This window comes from Budorcas taxicolor, chromosome 1 (genome assembly GCF_023091745.1).
Source record: "Budorcas taxicolor isolate Tak-1 chromosome 1, Takin1.1, whole genome shotgun sequence".
NCBI lineage: Eukaryota > Metazoa > Chordata > Mammalia > Artiodactyla > Bovidae > Budorcas > Budorcas taxicolor.
This window is the reverse complement of record NC_068910.1, coordinates 189,986,807-189,999,152: the sequence shown is the minus strand read 5'-3', so window position 1 is coordinate 189,999,152 and position 12,346 is coordinate 189,986,807. Positions and strand designations below refer to the sequence as shown.

At 33.3% G+C, this 12,346-nt stretch overlaps 1 protein-coding gene across 1 annotated transcript in view; it reads left to right on the top strand.

The window, feature by feature from the left end:
* Positions 1-12,346, top strand: part of U2SURP (U2 snRNP associated SURP domain containing) — a 96,857-nt gene that overhangs the window by 64,505 nt on the left and 20,006 nt on the right. Inside the window, exons 10-23 of the mRNA XM_052645554.1 lie at positions 384-451; positions 1,000-1,094; positions 1,178-1,213; positions 1,301-1,383; positions 2,390-2,555; positions 2,722-2,933; positions 3,877-3,920; positions 6,971-7,075; positions 8,002-8,068; positions 8,149-8,312; positions 9,840-10,002; positions 10,409-10,488; positions 10,890-10,977; positions 11,997-12,119. Of these exons, the coding sequence (XP_052501514.1) occupies positions 384-451; positions 1,000-1,094; positions 1,178-1,213; positions 1,301-1,383; positions 2,390-2,555; positions 2,722-2,933; positions 3,877-3,920; positions 6,971-7,075; positions 8,002-8,068; positions 8,149-8,312; positions 9,840-10,002; positions 10,409-10,488; positions 10,890-10,977; positions 11,997-12,119 (1,494 nt within the window). The remainder of the gene's footprint in view (positions 1-383; positions 452-999; positions 1,095-1,177; positions 1,214-1,300; positions 1,384-2,389; positions 2,556-2,721; positions 2,934-3,876; positions 3,921-6,970; positions 7,076-8,001; positions 8,069-8,148; positions 8,313-9,839; positions 10,003-10,408; positions 10,489-10,889; positions 10,978-11,996; positions 12,120-12,346) is intronic.

The following is a 12,346-nucleotide window of genomic DNA, read 5'->3' as shown; positions in this document are numbered from 1 at the left end:
GTGCATATTTCTGGTAGTTGTTCATGGCAGTTATTTACATGACAGTTCAGTTACTTTATGTTTATTAATTTTTCCTCCAGTGCTCCTCAGTATTCTGGCCTAACAATCGTAGACTTTATTTAAGGGGAGGATAAAGTTGGTGTTTCCTTTACCTTAAGACTTCTGCTTGTTGTTTTAATAATTTAATTGTTAAATTCTTAGTTTTAGAGAACAGGAAGGACAGACAGTTCAGTGGTAACAGAAGCATTCTTTCTTTTTAATTTAAATAATGAGATCATAATTGGCACAAAAATAAAAGTATATTTAGAGTGATCTGATTGTCGAACCATTAGTTTTGTTTAACCTTGTTTTGTTTGAAGTATAACTTATCATATCCTTCATAGCCACTGAAGAAAGGGGAGAAAGAAAAGAAAAAAAGCAATTTGGAACTCTTCAAAGAAGAATTGAAACAGTAAGTTTTATAGTGTTGAGAATAGCTCTCATAGGTATTTTGAGCTGATTCTTATAGATGGAGGTATGAAGAATGTAGTCTACTAGTTTGTTTTTACTAGCTGGCTTACATAAAGCTGTTTCAGATATTTTGTGGGGTATACTTGACAGTAAATTAGCATTTTGTGCAGCATCTAGATTGCTTACATTATATGGATTCAATTAAGTTGAATTTAACTAATGTCCGGAGTCCTGTTTGCAGTGGAAACAGTATAGTCAGTGAGATAGGGGTGAAGAGTGATCTATCTTAGCCAAGAAAGAACAAACTTAAGTGTTTTTCATGTTGAATTTCCTTTTCATCTTAAAGGTAGGCTTTGTATTCTTTTGCTTATAAAATATGTCAGAAATTTGCTCATGATTTATAGCTGAGGGACACTTCCAGTCTTGGTTGTCAGTGTGTCACACAAGTATTTTGAAGTTATTTGAAGGTGACATCTGGATAAGTTCTGTTATCAAATGTGAACAACCAAATTTTGGCTCATTAGTAGTGATTATATATATTTTCAACAGAATTCAAGAAGAGCGTGATGAGAGACATAAAACAAAAGGCAGGTTAAGTCGGTTTGAACCTCCACAGTCAGATTCTGATGGTCAGCGTCGTTCTAGTAAGTGACATTTATTTTAATGCTTATATTTGTGATGAACTATTCTAAAAACTAAGAATTGTTTTCTTTTTCTTCTTTTAAAGTGGACGCGCCTTCAAGAAGAAATCGATCATCTGGTGGTAATATAGTTTTTTGCTTTTTTAATTTGTAGAAATTGTCCAAACTTTGTAGTTTGCAGGTTATAATTTTTTTTCTCTTTGTCATAGTTCTTGATGATTATGCACCTGGCTCACATGATGTAGGCGATCCAAGCACTACTAATTTATACCTTGGAAACATTAATCCACAGGTAATACTAGAAAAGTAAGATTAATATTGGCTCATATATTGTATGCTTGTGTTGGAAAACTGCTTTGTCAATCAATATTAAAAAAAAGATGAAGTCAAGCATGTGAAATAAGCAGATTTGGTAGAACTAGGTAGGAACTAAAATTATGTTGTGAGATTGAGCCTTACTGATGTGGGTCAAATTTTCTTGTTATAGTTCTTGAGGACTTGTCTCCTTTTTTTATAGCTGGACTGTACTCTGATTTTGAAATGTTTTCCTAAGTGCTGATTTTATTTATCAAATCAGGATATGACCAGTGGGGGACAGTATTCTTTTTAGACTCTCTCCTTTTGATATATAGCCTGCTTCCTTATGGATTTCCTTTTTTAATTTTTTGTCTTCATAATAGCAAAATAGTATTTCTGCTGCCTTTTATATTTTAATTCTTTCCCCTGCTATGTTCTTAACTGAATGTAGTAGTGGTTGTTGTGCATAATATCGTAAAAAATAATACATGTTTTGGACCTCATGGCATATTTACCATTTTCCGTTTTATCTTTGCTTGATTACACTGGTAGCTGGGTGCTGGAAAAGAAAAAAGTAACCAGGTCTTTTATTTCTTTCATTGTCAACAAATATTTCCTCCTTGGTTTAAGTATAATTATCATTGCTGCCTGAAAAATGTTCGTAAATGCTGAACAAATCATTGTTGTAAAACAAATCATTGCTGTAGCTTATTTTAGATGCAGACTCTCAAAAGGAGGAAGAGTGAAGGTAAAGGTGTGTTTTTGATTTCTCCAGCCTCCCAGTGTCTTTACCTGGCCACTTACATAAAACAGTGTTTCTGGTATGAAAAGATTTGTGAATGCCAGTGAAGGCAGAATTTTTCCCTTGCAGAGGTCCTAGTACTTGGATGGAAAATTATAGCATTGATAGGTCTCTTCTTATCTTGCAAAATTACTTTGCTTTCCATTGTATAGAATTATTTTCTCTTTGCATACTAAAAATATCTTACGCCTTTTAATAGATGAATGAAGAAATGTTGTGCCAAGAATTTGGAAGATTTGGACCATTAGCCAGTGTGAAAATTATGTGGCCTAGAACTGATGAAGAAAGGGCAAGAGAGAGAAATTGTGGCTTTGTGGCCTTTATGAACAGAAGAGATGCTGAAAGAGCTTTAAAAAATTTAAATGGTAAGGAAGTCCATCATCGAATTTAGACATTGTTTTGGATTTGAAAAGTATCAAAACTCTAGGGGAAAAATGAACCAGAAGTATGAAGGTTAAACGTGGAAATTAATTCATATCACTAGAGATTTTTTGAGAGTTACCAATGTGACTTTTCTTTTCTTTCTTTTAGGAAAGATGATTATGTCTTTTGAAATGAAGTTAGGTTGGGGTAAAGCTGTGCCTATTCCTCCACATCCAATATACATTCCGCCTTCCATGATGGAACATACGCTTCCCCCACCTCCATCAGGACTGCCTTTTAATGCGCAGCCTAGAGAGCGATTAAAAAACCCCAATGCTCCCATGTTACCACCACCTAAAAACAAGGAGGATTTTGAGAAGGTAATTTTAAAAATGTACATAGGGCCGCATCTAATTTGTAAATACTAAATCTGTGGTAGTATTTCTTTTCAACAATTTTATAGAAAAATGTGTGTGTAATTCTGTTTGGCAACTGTTAAAGAAAAAGAAATAACTTAGATGTGTTCCCTGCCTTAGCCCATGGAAACCCTATACTGGGATAATAGATCATATTTTTATTTGTGGCCACCATTCCTTTTTTTACCTCTTATTAAGTTTTTTTTGTTTTGTTTTGTTTTCTTTGTCCTCTGTTGTATCCAGGTTTGCTTAAGTGTAGTATCTAAATTTATTTTGAGAAAGTGATACTTTGTATTGGTTAAGTGCCTTTTTGATTAGAAAGACTGTAGGAGTTAAATAGTTAACTTGTTTGGATGGCAACTAGCTAATAACTTCTCAAGATCTGAGGTATTAGAATATTTGAGAGCATATGTGGTTTTAAAAGTTTACTCTCTTAAAAGCAAAGGGTGAGTATTTTCTTTTTATTGAACATAAAACCAACTTAATTTCAAATTATAAGAATTTGTTGGTTCTATTATGTTGATTACACTTAAAAATGACAGGGCTGGTTTTAAAGGCTTGGGAACAAAGTAGCAAACTGTATGGTTAGAGGCAAACAGTTAATTATTTCACAAATTAAAATCTTTATCTGATAATTCTCAGTGTAGTACCTATTTCAGTGCATTGATGTGCATTCTGGCAGGAATGTTCTGATTCTTTGCATTTGGTGAACGTTTATTGTTCACTGAACACATCCATTTGCATTTATGTAATTGCTTAGTGTATAATTACTTCAGATGCAGTGATTGCCTGCAAAACTTGTGATTAGTTGTGTAGTATTTTCAATGCATATGTATATTTTTGCTTGTTACTTGTTAACAATACTCACATATTCTATGTTTATTATCTGATGTGACTTCATATACAGACTCTGTCGCAAGCCATAGTCAAAGTGGTTATCCCAACAGAAAGGTACATGTTTTTCTTTATTATTACTGATCTAAATATAGACAATATCCCCTTCTGAATTTAAAAAAAAAATAGTGTTGAGGAAAAGGTAGTATCTTGACTGAGCAATGGTTCCTTCCCAGTACTTTTTGGGGGGATATATGAAGCTTAATCAACTTTAGTACACTTTGCAATTTTATGTAATTATCTTTTGTTTTTATTGTTAGCAATGTAGGAAATTTTATAGCTTTAGCAGATAGAATGTGTTTAATAGATTTAATCTGGAGTTGCTGGTCTAATAATACTAGACTACTGTGATGGGAAAATAGGTGTTTTAAATATATCTTAAATTTTAGGTAATGTTACATTTTGACCCGATCTGTTATTTTTTCTTGGTTCTGAATTGTCTGTATTTAATGTACAACTTTAGTTTGAGTTTTCTTTACTGAAAGCGTAGCTTTATTTTTTTCCTAAATGATTTTAAGAAGGAATTTCTGTTGTTTTTATGAACACTGGATATAACTAGAATTTTTTTTTAATAACAAAAGTTTTTGGAATTCTTTTATTTTCCTTTCTTCCTTTTTTTCTTTTTCAACATAATGTTAAAGCAGAAGAATTCATGCTCTAGGTATGCTCTTGCTCAGTCAAGCTAAGCCTTTTCCCAAACACAGGAACACAACACTGGTTGAATAATAAATGAACACAAAAGAATACCAAATTCTCTTTGACATTGGCCTTGGTGAGCAACACCAGCTGAACTGTCTGCGGCAGCGGGGGACCAGGAAAACATCATGGGATGGATTGGGAAAGTATACAGTTTTTGACCAGACATTGGTACGATCGACTCTAGTAAATGTGGTTTTATTATAACTGAGAGACAATTTTTGTTTTTTTTGTTGTTGTTGCCCAGAATAAGATAATTACCATTTTAAAATAAATTAATGCACTTATATCATCTTTTTGTACTACACTGTTTCATTCTGATAGAAAAGTCACCCTTTTTAAAATAAGCACATAATCCTTAAGGATAAGTGATTACAATTCTTTACGAATCTTGAATTTAAGTTAGCAACAACTAATTGTCAGATTTTGATTTTAAATAATCATGAAGCATTTTAGAACTTCTTTTAAACTTTATATTTTCTAAGAATAGATTTATCAGTTACAAGCCTGTTTAAAACTATAGTGGGTTTTTCCCCCCACTGGTAAAGAACTCACAGGGAAGTGTATTTGCAGCACTCAAAAAGTATATATCCAGTATTAGTTTTACATGTGGCTCAGCTTATTTCTAAATAAGATTTTGAGTATACATTTTGCTGTAAAGTTTTGACTCACCATTACAATGAATCCTTTGTTTTAAACTTGCTAAACCATTTTTCATCTATCTTTAATATGCAAGTTGCTTTTGACAATTCATAGAAGTTTCTGGATGTGTAGTATTTGCCCACCTAGTCATTAGTTTTATATATTATGATACGCAAAATTTCCCTTCAGTTTAATTTGATGCATACCAGTGGGAGCTTTGGGACTGAATCAGTACTTTACATTGCATTACCTCCATTCCTTTAAAACACTCATTAGCCGTATGGATGCTGAGAATACATTCTCATTTGGATATCAAGAACTGCATATTTGCAGAGCAGTTAGTAGCATTTGTGAAAGAAATAAATTTTAGATTTAAAATTAAGTGATGCTTTTGGGGTTTTAACAATATGAGGTTGAATTAATAGTTTTAATATGTAGTTCCCCCTTTGTTAAACACTTATTAAGCCTCCATGTGATTTTTTTGACCTCTTTTAAGAGGTCAAAAAAATTCGTTTTTTTTCATTACACAGAGATTTTAATGTCCACTTAAGTAGGTTTGCCTGAGAAAATAATTATAATTACTATGAGATAAATTATTTTATTGTTCATGTACTCTGAAGCAGGGCTTTACAGAGCAAAAAATGTCTTATTCTATAACTGTATATTTAATTTATATTCTGGCAGTTATATGAACTTTAATTTGAGCTGGGAATGCTAAAGGTGTAATTTAGTGTGTGCCTTGTACCAAGAGCCAATATCCTTTTGCTTTTCCCAATTGTTTTTTGCCAACTTTATATGGTGGCAACTAATAAAATGAGAAATCAGAAGTAGCTGTAATAAACTGAATTATTTTTGCCTGGAATTGTAGTCAATATCTGAAATTGTGTTTGGAGTCTCATAAAGTATCAGATTTTTAAAATAAAGACTTTCTATAAACTCAGTCAACAAAACGACAACTAAAAAGTTACGTATATTTATTATTGGGAAGTAATTGTTATGAAAAATGGGAAGGGAATATCATCATGTCCCGTATTTTGAAATATTTTGGAAAGAGGACTCCATTTGTTTAAGGCTTTGGCAATATAATTGCTTTATTGATTCATAACACACAGACAGAATTATACATGTCATAAACTATGTGAACTAGTTTGAAGTGTGATACAAAGGGATGTTGCCTCATTAAAAGTCAGATTCAATAAAAACTCCACTGCTATGTGTACCAGAAAAACACAGGATTTGGATGGATTTTTTTTCTTTAAATCAGGCCTTAAACTTGTTACATAGTTTTGCATTTTTACAAACTATAGTCATGTCTATAACATTTCAATATCACCAGAAAAGTGCTTGGCTTAGGAATGTTTTCTTTAAAACTGAGATAGTGTATAAGTTTTTTATGATAACATATAAGCTCTGAGTTACTGATTCTATATATTTGCAGCTTTCCAGTTAGTTGTGATTCATAATTCAATGTGTTGCGTTTGGAAACTAAAGTTAAGTGGCATTTAGAAGTTGAAGTCTCTATTGCTATGAAGCTGTGTTGTGGCCTCCCACCCTTCTTCCCTTCTCTCCCACTCCCTTATCCCCATCACCCTGCTCCCTCTTAATGCACAAGGTATAGTAACATATGCTCCAGGTTACTTTCTTGGTATAAATTCTGTATTAGTCAGCAGGACAATCTTTTTCTGCACAATTATAGTAACTTAGGTCAAGTGTAGTTTTATGTAGTGGTAGGTCTGAATCCATTTTCTTTAACTGTGTTGTTGTTGTAGGAATTTGCTCGCCCTGATACATCGAATGATAGAGTTTGTTGTACGTGAAGGGCCAATGTTTGAAGCTATGATTATGAACAGAGAGATCAACAATCCTATGTTCAGGTGTGCATTTTTTTTTAATTGTGGTCAAATTTGCATGTAGTATACCCATATAATTTACTGTTTTTATGTGTACAGTTCAATGGCAGTCTTTCATACCTGAAACTCTGTACCCCTTAAACAGTAACTCCATTCCTTTGGTCCCTCAGCCTCTGGCAACCACTTTTCTACTTTCTGTCTCTTTGAATACTCTAGGTACTTCATCTGAGTGGGGTCATACCTTGTCTGTTCTTTTGAAACTGACTTAATTTCACTTAGCGTATGTCTTTAGGGTTCATCTTTGGATGAACATACACACGCACACACACCACATTCTGTTTATCCTCAGATGTGCTTTTTTAAAATACTTAAAAAATATTCCAAGAATAAAGTCCTGAAAGTATGAGGTTATTTTTGTAATGGGGTGGGAGGGTAGTTTGAAAACATTGACCAGAGTTGTATTATGGCCACAGGTGTTAGTTAGCATTGTTTTTAGCATTCTCTTGGAGGAAAATACTTCTCATTTTGTTTTTCACTGAAAGAGTCATAAACAAGATATGGTAGAATAAATGAGGTTTATAAAAAACTACTTATCTTCTGGATAGTTACGATATCTAACACATTCATTCACAGTTAAGTCATTTAAAAACTGCTGCTTTTGAAATTACATGTTGGGAAGACTTCTCCATTGCCAGACACAGTCCCTGACATATGAGTGTTCAATAAAACTGATCATAAGACTCAGCATGATGCATATATACCTTCTGAGTGTTAATGTCAGTCAAAAGACAGTTTGGAGTGAGAGTGAGGATTTCTTTTCAGGGATCTTTGCTTTTGGTTTTATTTAGAACTAAATAGGTAAATAAAATTTCTCATTTGTTTTTATTTACTTGAAGGCACTTCTGCATTAAAAAAAGTGATGTTTTATTTTTTGTTTGTTTTTGTTTTAGATTCTTGTTTGAAAACCAGACACCAGCCCATGTTTACTATAGGTGGAAGCTTTATTCTATTCTCCAGGCATGTATATAATCAGTTACTTTGTTAATTTTGAATCTGAAGTATTGGACCTTTCTGATAGCATTCTTGGCACTTATTAGGGAGATTCACCAACTAAGTGGAGGACGGAAGATTTTCGTATGTTCAAAAATGGATCTTTTTGGAGGCCACCACCATTAAATCCATATCTGCATGGAATGTCAGAAGAGCAGGAAACAGAAGCTTTTGTAGAGGAGCCAAGTAAAAAGGGAGCACTTAAGGAAGAGTAAGATTTTTTTTTTCCTTGTTTTATTTTCAGAAAAGATGATTTAATGGTCACTTTAATTAATGGAGGAGGATGTGTTAACCTTAAAATAAAATGGTCTTTAAAATTTTGTGACTGTTTTAAATAGTGCATGTCTTAAGATACGCATTTTCATTTTAATCATCTTGAAGTGAAGTCACTGAGTCATGTCCAATTCTTTGCGACCCCATGGACTGTAGCCTACCAGGTTCCTCCCTCCATGGGATTCTCCAGGCAAGAGTACTGGAATGGGGTGCCATTTCCTTCTCCAGGGGATCTTCCCGACCCAGGGATTGAACCCAGGTCTCCCGAATTCCAGGCAGACACTTTAACCTCTGAGCTACCAGGGAAGCCCTTTAAACACCTTGGCAAGTGTAAATGTGTGTCCTGCTGAACTTGACCTCTTCTTACTGATAAAAATTGATGATGATCTCTTAAGTGATGGCAGTTTAGCAGTGGAATACTTTATATTCATACAGAAGTTATCTCAGGGCCCTTAGAATTGTTGCTTCTCTGAGTGCAGCATAAAGAGGGAAAATTATTATATGACTTAGTGAAGTGAGATGGATGACTATGCAAAAAGCTGCTCTAAGAAGTGCAGTGTGCGGCCACCATGGAAACATGTTATTATTAGTGTTCAGCACTGCTACAGTGCAGTTAGCTTTGTTTAAGAAGCAGAAACAGATTTAACTATTGAAATGTTCAAAGGAAATTCTGTATCCCTGATTTGGGGGATAAAAAGGCTAAAATGATACTTAGCTTGTATAACTATATGCTTCATTGTGTTAGCCTATAAATCTTAAAGCTATTAATAGTTGCATTGGTGCATTGTTTATAAGAGCATTGATAATAGAGAACTATAGTGTTTGAGAGTATATTTGGTTCTAAAGATGTATGTTCATCATTACTTTTGCCCAGGGATCTGCATATACTTAAGCCCATAGATAGGCTAAATCTGGATGCCTCCTGTTTTATTTGAACACAGCCATACCCATTCTTTTACTTGTAGTCTGTGGTCCCACTGGTGTTAGAGCAGCAGAGTTGAGTGACTATATGGCCTTCAAAGCCTCAATATTTACTGTCTGATCCTTTACAGGAAAAGTTTGTTAACCCTTGCTTTAGCCTGTCCTAATCCTATGCGAACATGCTAAAGTAATAGACTTCAAAGGAAAGTGAAGAGCATAAAGGTTCTTTTTCAGTGTAATAGGGTAATAGAACTGTGATGTTCTCAAGGAGTCTTGAAAAAAAATGACTGTACTTTTAATTTACTTAATTTGTAAACTGAAAGTCACTGAAGTAGTAATATATTTGTTCCTGTTTCTTCCCCATATAAGTTCTTAAAAAAATCTAACACATTTGGAGTATGTAATGCAAATCAGACTTAACACAGTTTAGCCTTCAGAATTTTATCTGAGTGGGTTTTAAAGAAATTAGTTTGTGAGCAGAAACTGTAATGGTATTTAAAAGTTGTCTATAAATACTTACAAGTTAAAAAAAATTTGTATTCAGACAGAGAGACAAATTAGAAGAAATTCTGCGGGGGCTAACTCCAAGGAAAAATGATATTGGAGATGCAATGGTTTTCTGTCTTAATAATGCTGAAGCTGCTGAAGAAATAGTGGATTGCATTACTGAGTCCTTGTCCATCTTAAAGACACCCCTTCCCAAAAAGGTATGGGAATGATTTTTCTTTATGGAACATTTAATTAAGAAAAAGAGAGGTAGTAACTGACTTCTGCTTTGATTGAAATTGGTTTCATTTTTGAATCAAGAACTTGACTGAAGAAATCTTTCCCATGTAGTTCTGTTTTCCTTCTGCCAGGGAAATGTAGGTTAATTGACACAAATTATCAACAGGTTAAAATGTAAATGAACTACAAGTTTTATTCCTGCCAAAGTCATGGTTGTGGTGATACTGAATTTCTTAAAACTCTTCAAATTAGTTATAATTAAATCATAGCTAAACATTGTCCTTATGCTGTTGATTCAAAAAATTCAATGTGGAGTTTTTGTTAGCTACATTATTTGCTGTTGGTTTTCAGTTTTAATCCATTTTATGCTATCTTTTGGTATTCTAGATTGCCAGATTATATTTGGTTTCTGATGTTTTATACAACTCTTCAGCCAAAGTTGCCAATGCTTCCTATTATAGAAAATTGTAAGTATAGTGATATAAGGTGATATGCCTAAAATAAAATATTTAAGGGTAAGAAGCTCAGAAAAGAGTATAGTATAACTCTTGCTCAGTTCCCGACATTTCCTTTTTGGTGTTTATTTTATGAATCAGGGAGGCTTTTAAGAACTGGCTCTGAAGGGAAATTTGGAGATAATCAACCCTAATCTTAGCTCTGCTATTCCTTTTTCTGCCTTGGACAAGTCACTTAAATTTTCTGTTCCCTATTTTATGGAACAAAGAGGTTGGACTAGATGCCCCAAAGTAACCTAGATGTAAAATTCCTTATTAATCAAGGGAACTAGTTCTTAAGACTCTTTGGGAGCTTTTGCAGAAGAAAAATTCAGAATAATAGGAGTTAAAGTAACATATTATTTGAATTTCAGTTTTGAAACAAAGTTGTGTCAGATATTTTCAGACCTCAATGCTACCTATCGTACAATTCAAGGCCATTTACAGTCTGAAAACTTTAAGGTACGTTTATTGTTTGGTTATTTTTGCCCTAGTGTTTTAAATGGGACATGGGGGCTGGGAACCACATTGGAGAGCTAAGAGTATGTAAGATAACTGTAAGACATAACTTAGATGTTTTACAAATGATTGGTTTAAAATTTACCACCATTTTACCTTCAGTATCAGAAAAAGTCGGAAATTTTAAAATATGCGTCGTGTTTTGGGTGTCTGGTTTATTTTTAAACATTTTAATAAAATAGTCTTTTCACAGAAAACATTAAGAAGATCACTTGTTTTGTAGTAGTGTATATAATTTGGTTGGATTAGAAAGACACATTTTAGTTATCCATGTTTAGAAAGTATATTCAGCTATTAATTTTTAAAATAAACTCTGAAGTTATAGACCAATGTTAAGAAAGGCCAAACAAAATACCTTACTTATAGATAAAAAAAATAAATATACTTCCATGGGCAGAACACTCATTAAGGAAATTTTTAGCTTGGGCAGATCCCCAATGACTCCACCATTTAGGGGAGTCAGACGAACAACTCCATTAAAATTTTTTTATCTTAAATTTTGACCAGAAGACAGAGATTATAGAAAAGTTTAAGGATGGGACAGAGAGAGGTATTAATCTGACTCGGGAAGTATTTCATCAGACCATAAAGGAGTTCAGATCAGAACTTGGCTACACCTGTATCCAGCTTTCATTAGTTTTTAAGCTAGTGTTTCGCAGAATGTGTACCATTCTGGGAGGGAACTTGAGCTTAGGTGACCAAGAGCAAGCAGTTAACTGTTTTTTTTAAAAAAATATTTATTCTTAGTGTCTTTCCTCTTTTAATTGAGAGGTAACATTGATTAAAAAAAACTAATGATAAAAAAATATTGTAATGATAGTTCTTTTCCTTAAATTTTAAAAAGAATATTGCTTTAAAGGAAAATTGTGATGGAAATTCAGCAAATTGTGATGGTCATTATCATGAGATGACGTTTGATACATATTGTCCTGAATAATAATTCATTGTCTTTTTCCTTTTAGCAACGGGTAATGACCTGCTTTAGAGCGTGGGAAGATTGGGCAATTTATCCAGAACCATTTTTGATCAAACTACAAAATATTTTCTTAGGACTTGTAAATATTATTGAAGAAAAGGAAGCAGAGGTAGGTATTCACTGGTTTTGTCTGATTATCTTAAAATTTATTTCTGGGGATGCTTTGGAGGTACAGATATGAGTAACATTTCTTTGTAGAAAATATGTACTGTTTACCACAAAATAGTGGATATTTGTTGCTGGAATTGTTGGAGCCCAGGAGTTGAAATTATATATAACAGGAATTCTCTGTTTTGTATCCTTATGTAAAAATTGATGATTGTTGTTTTATTTGAT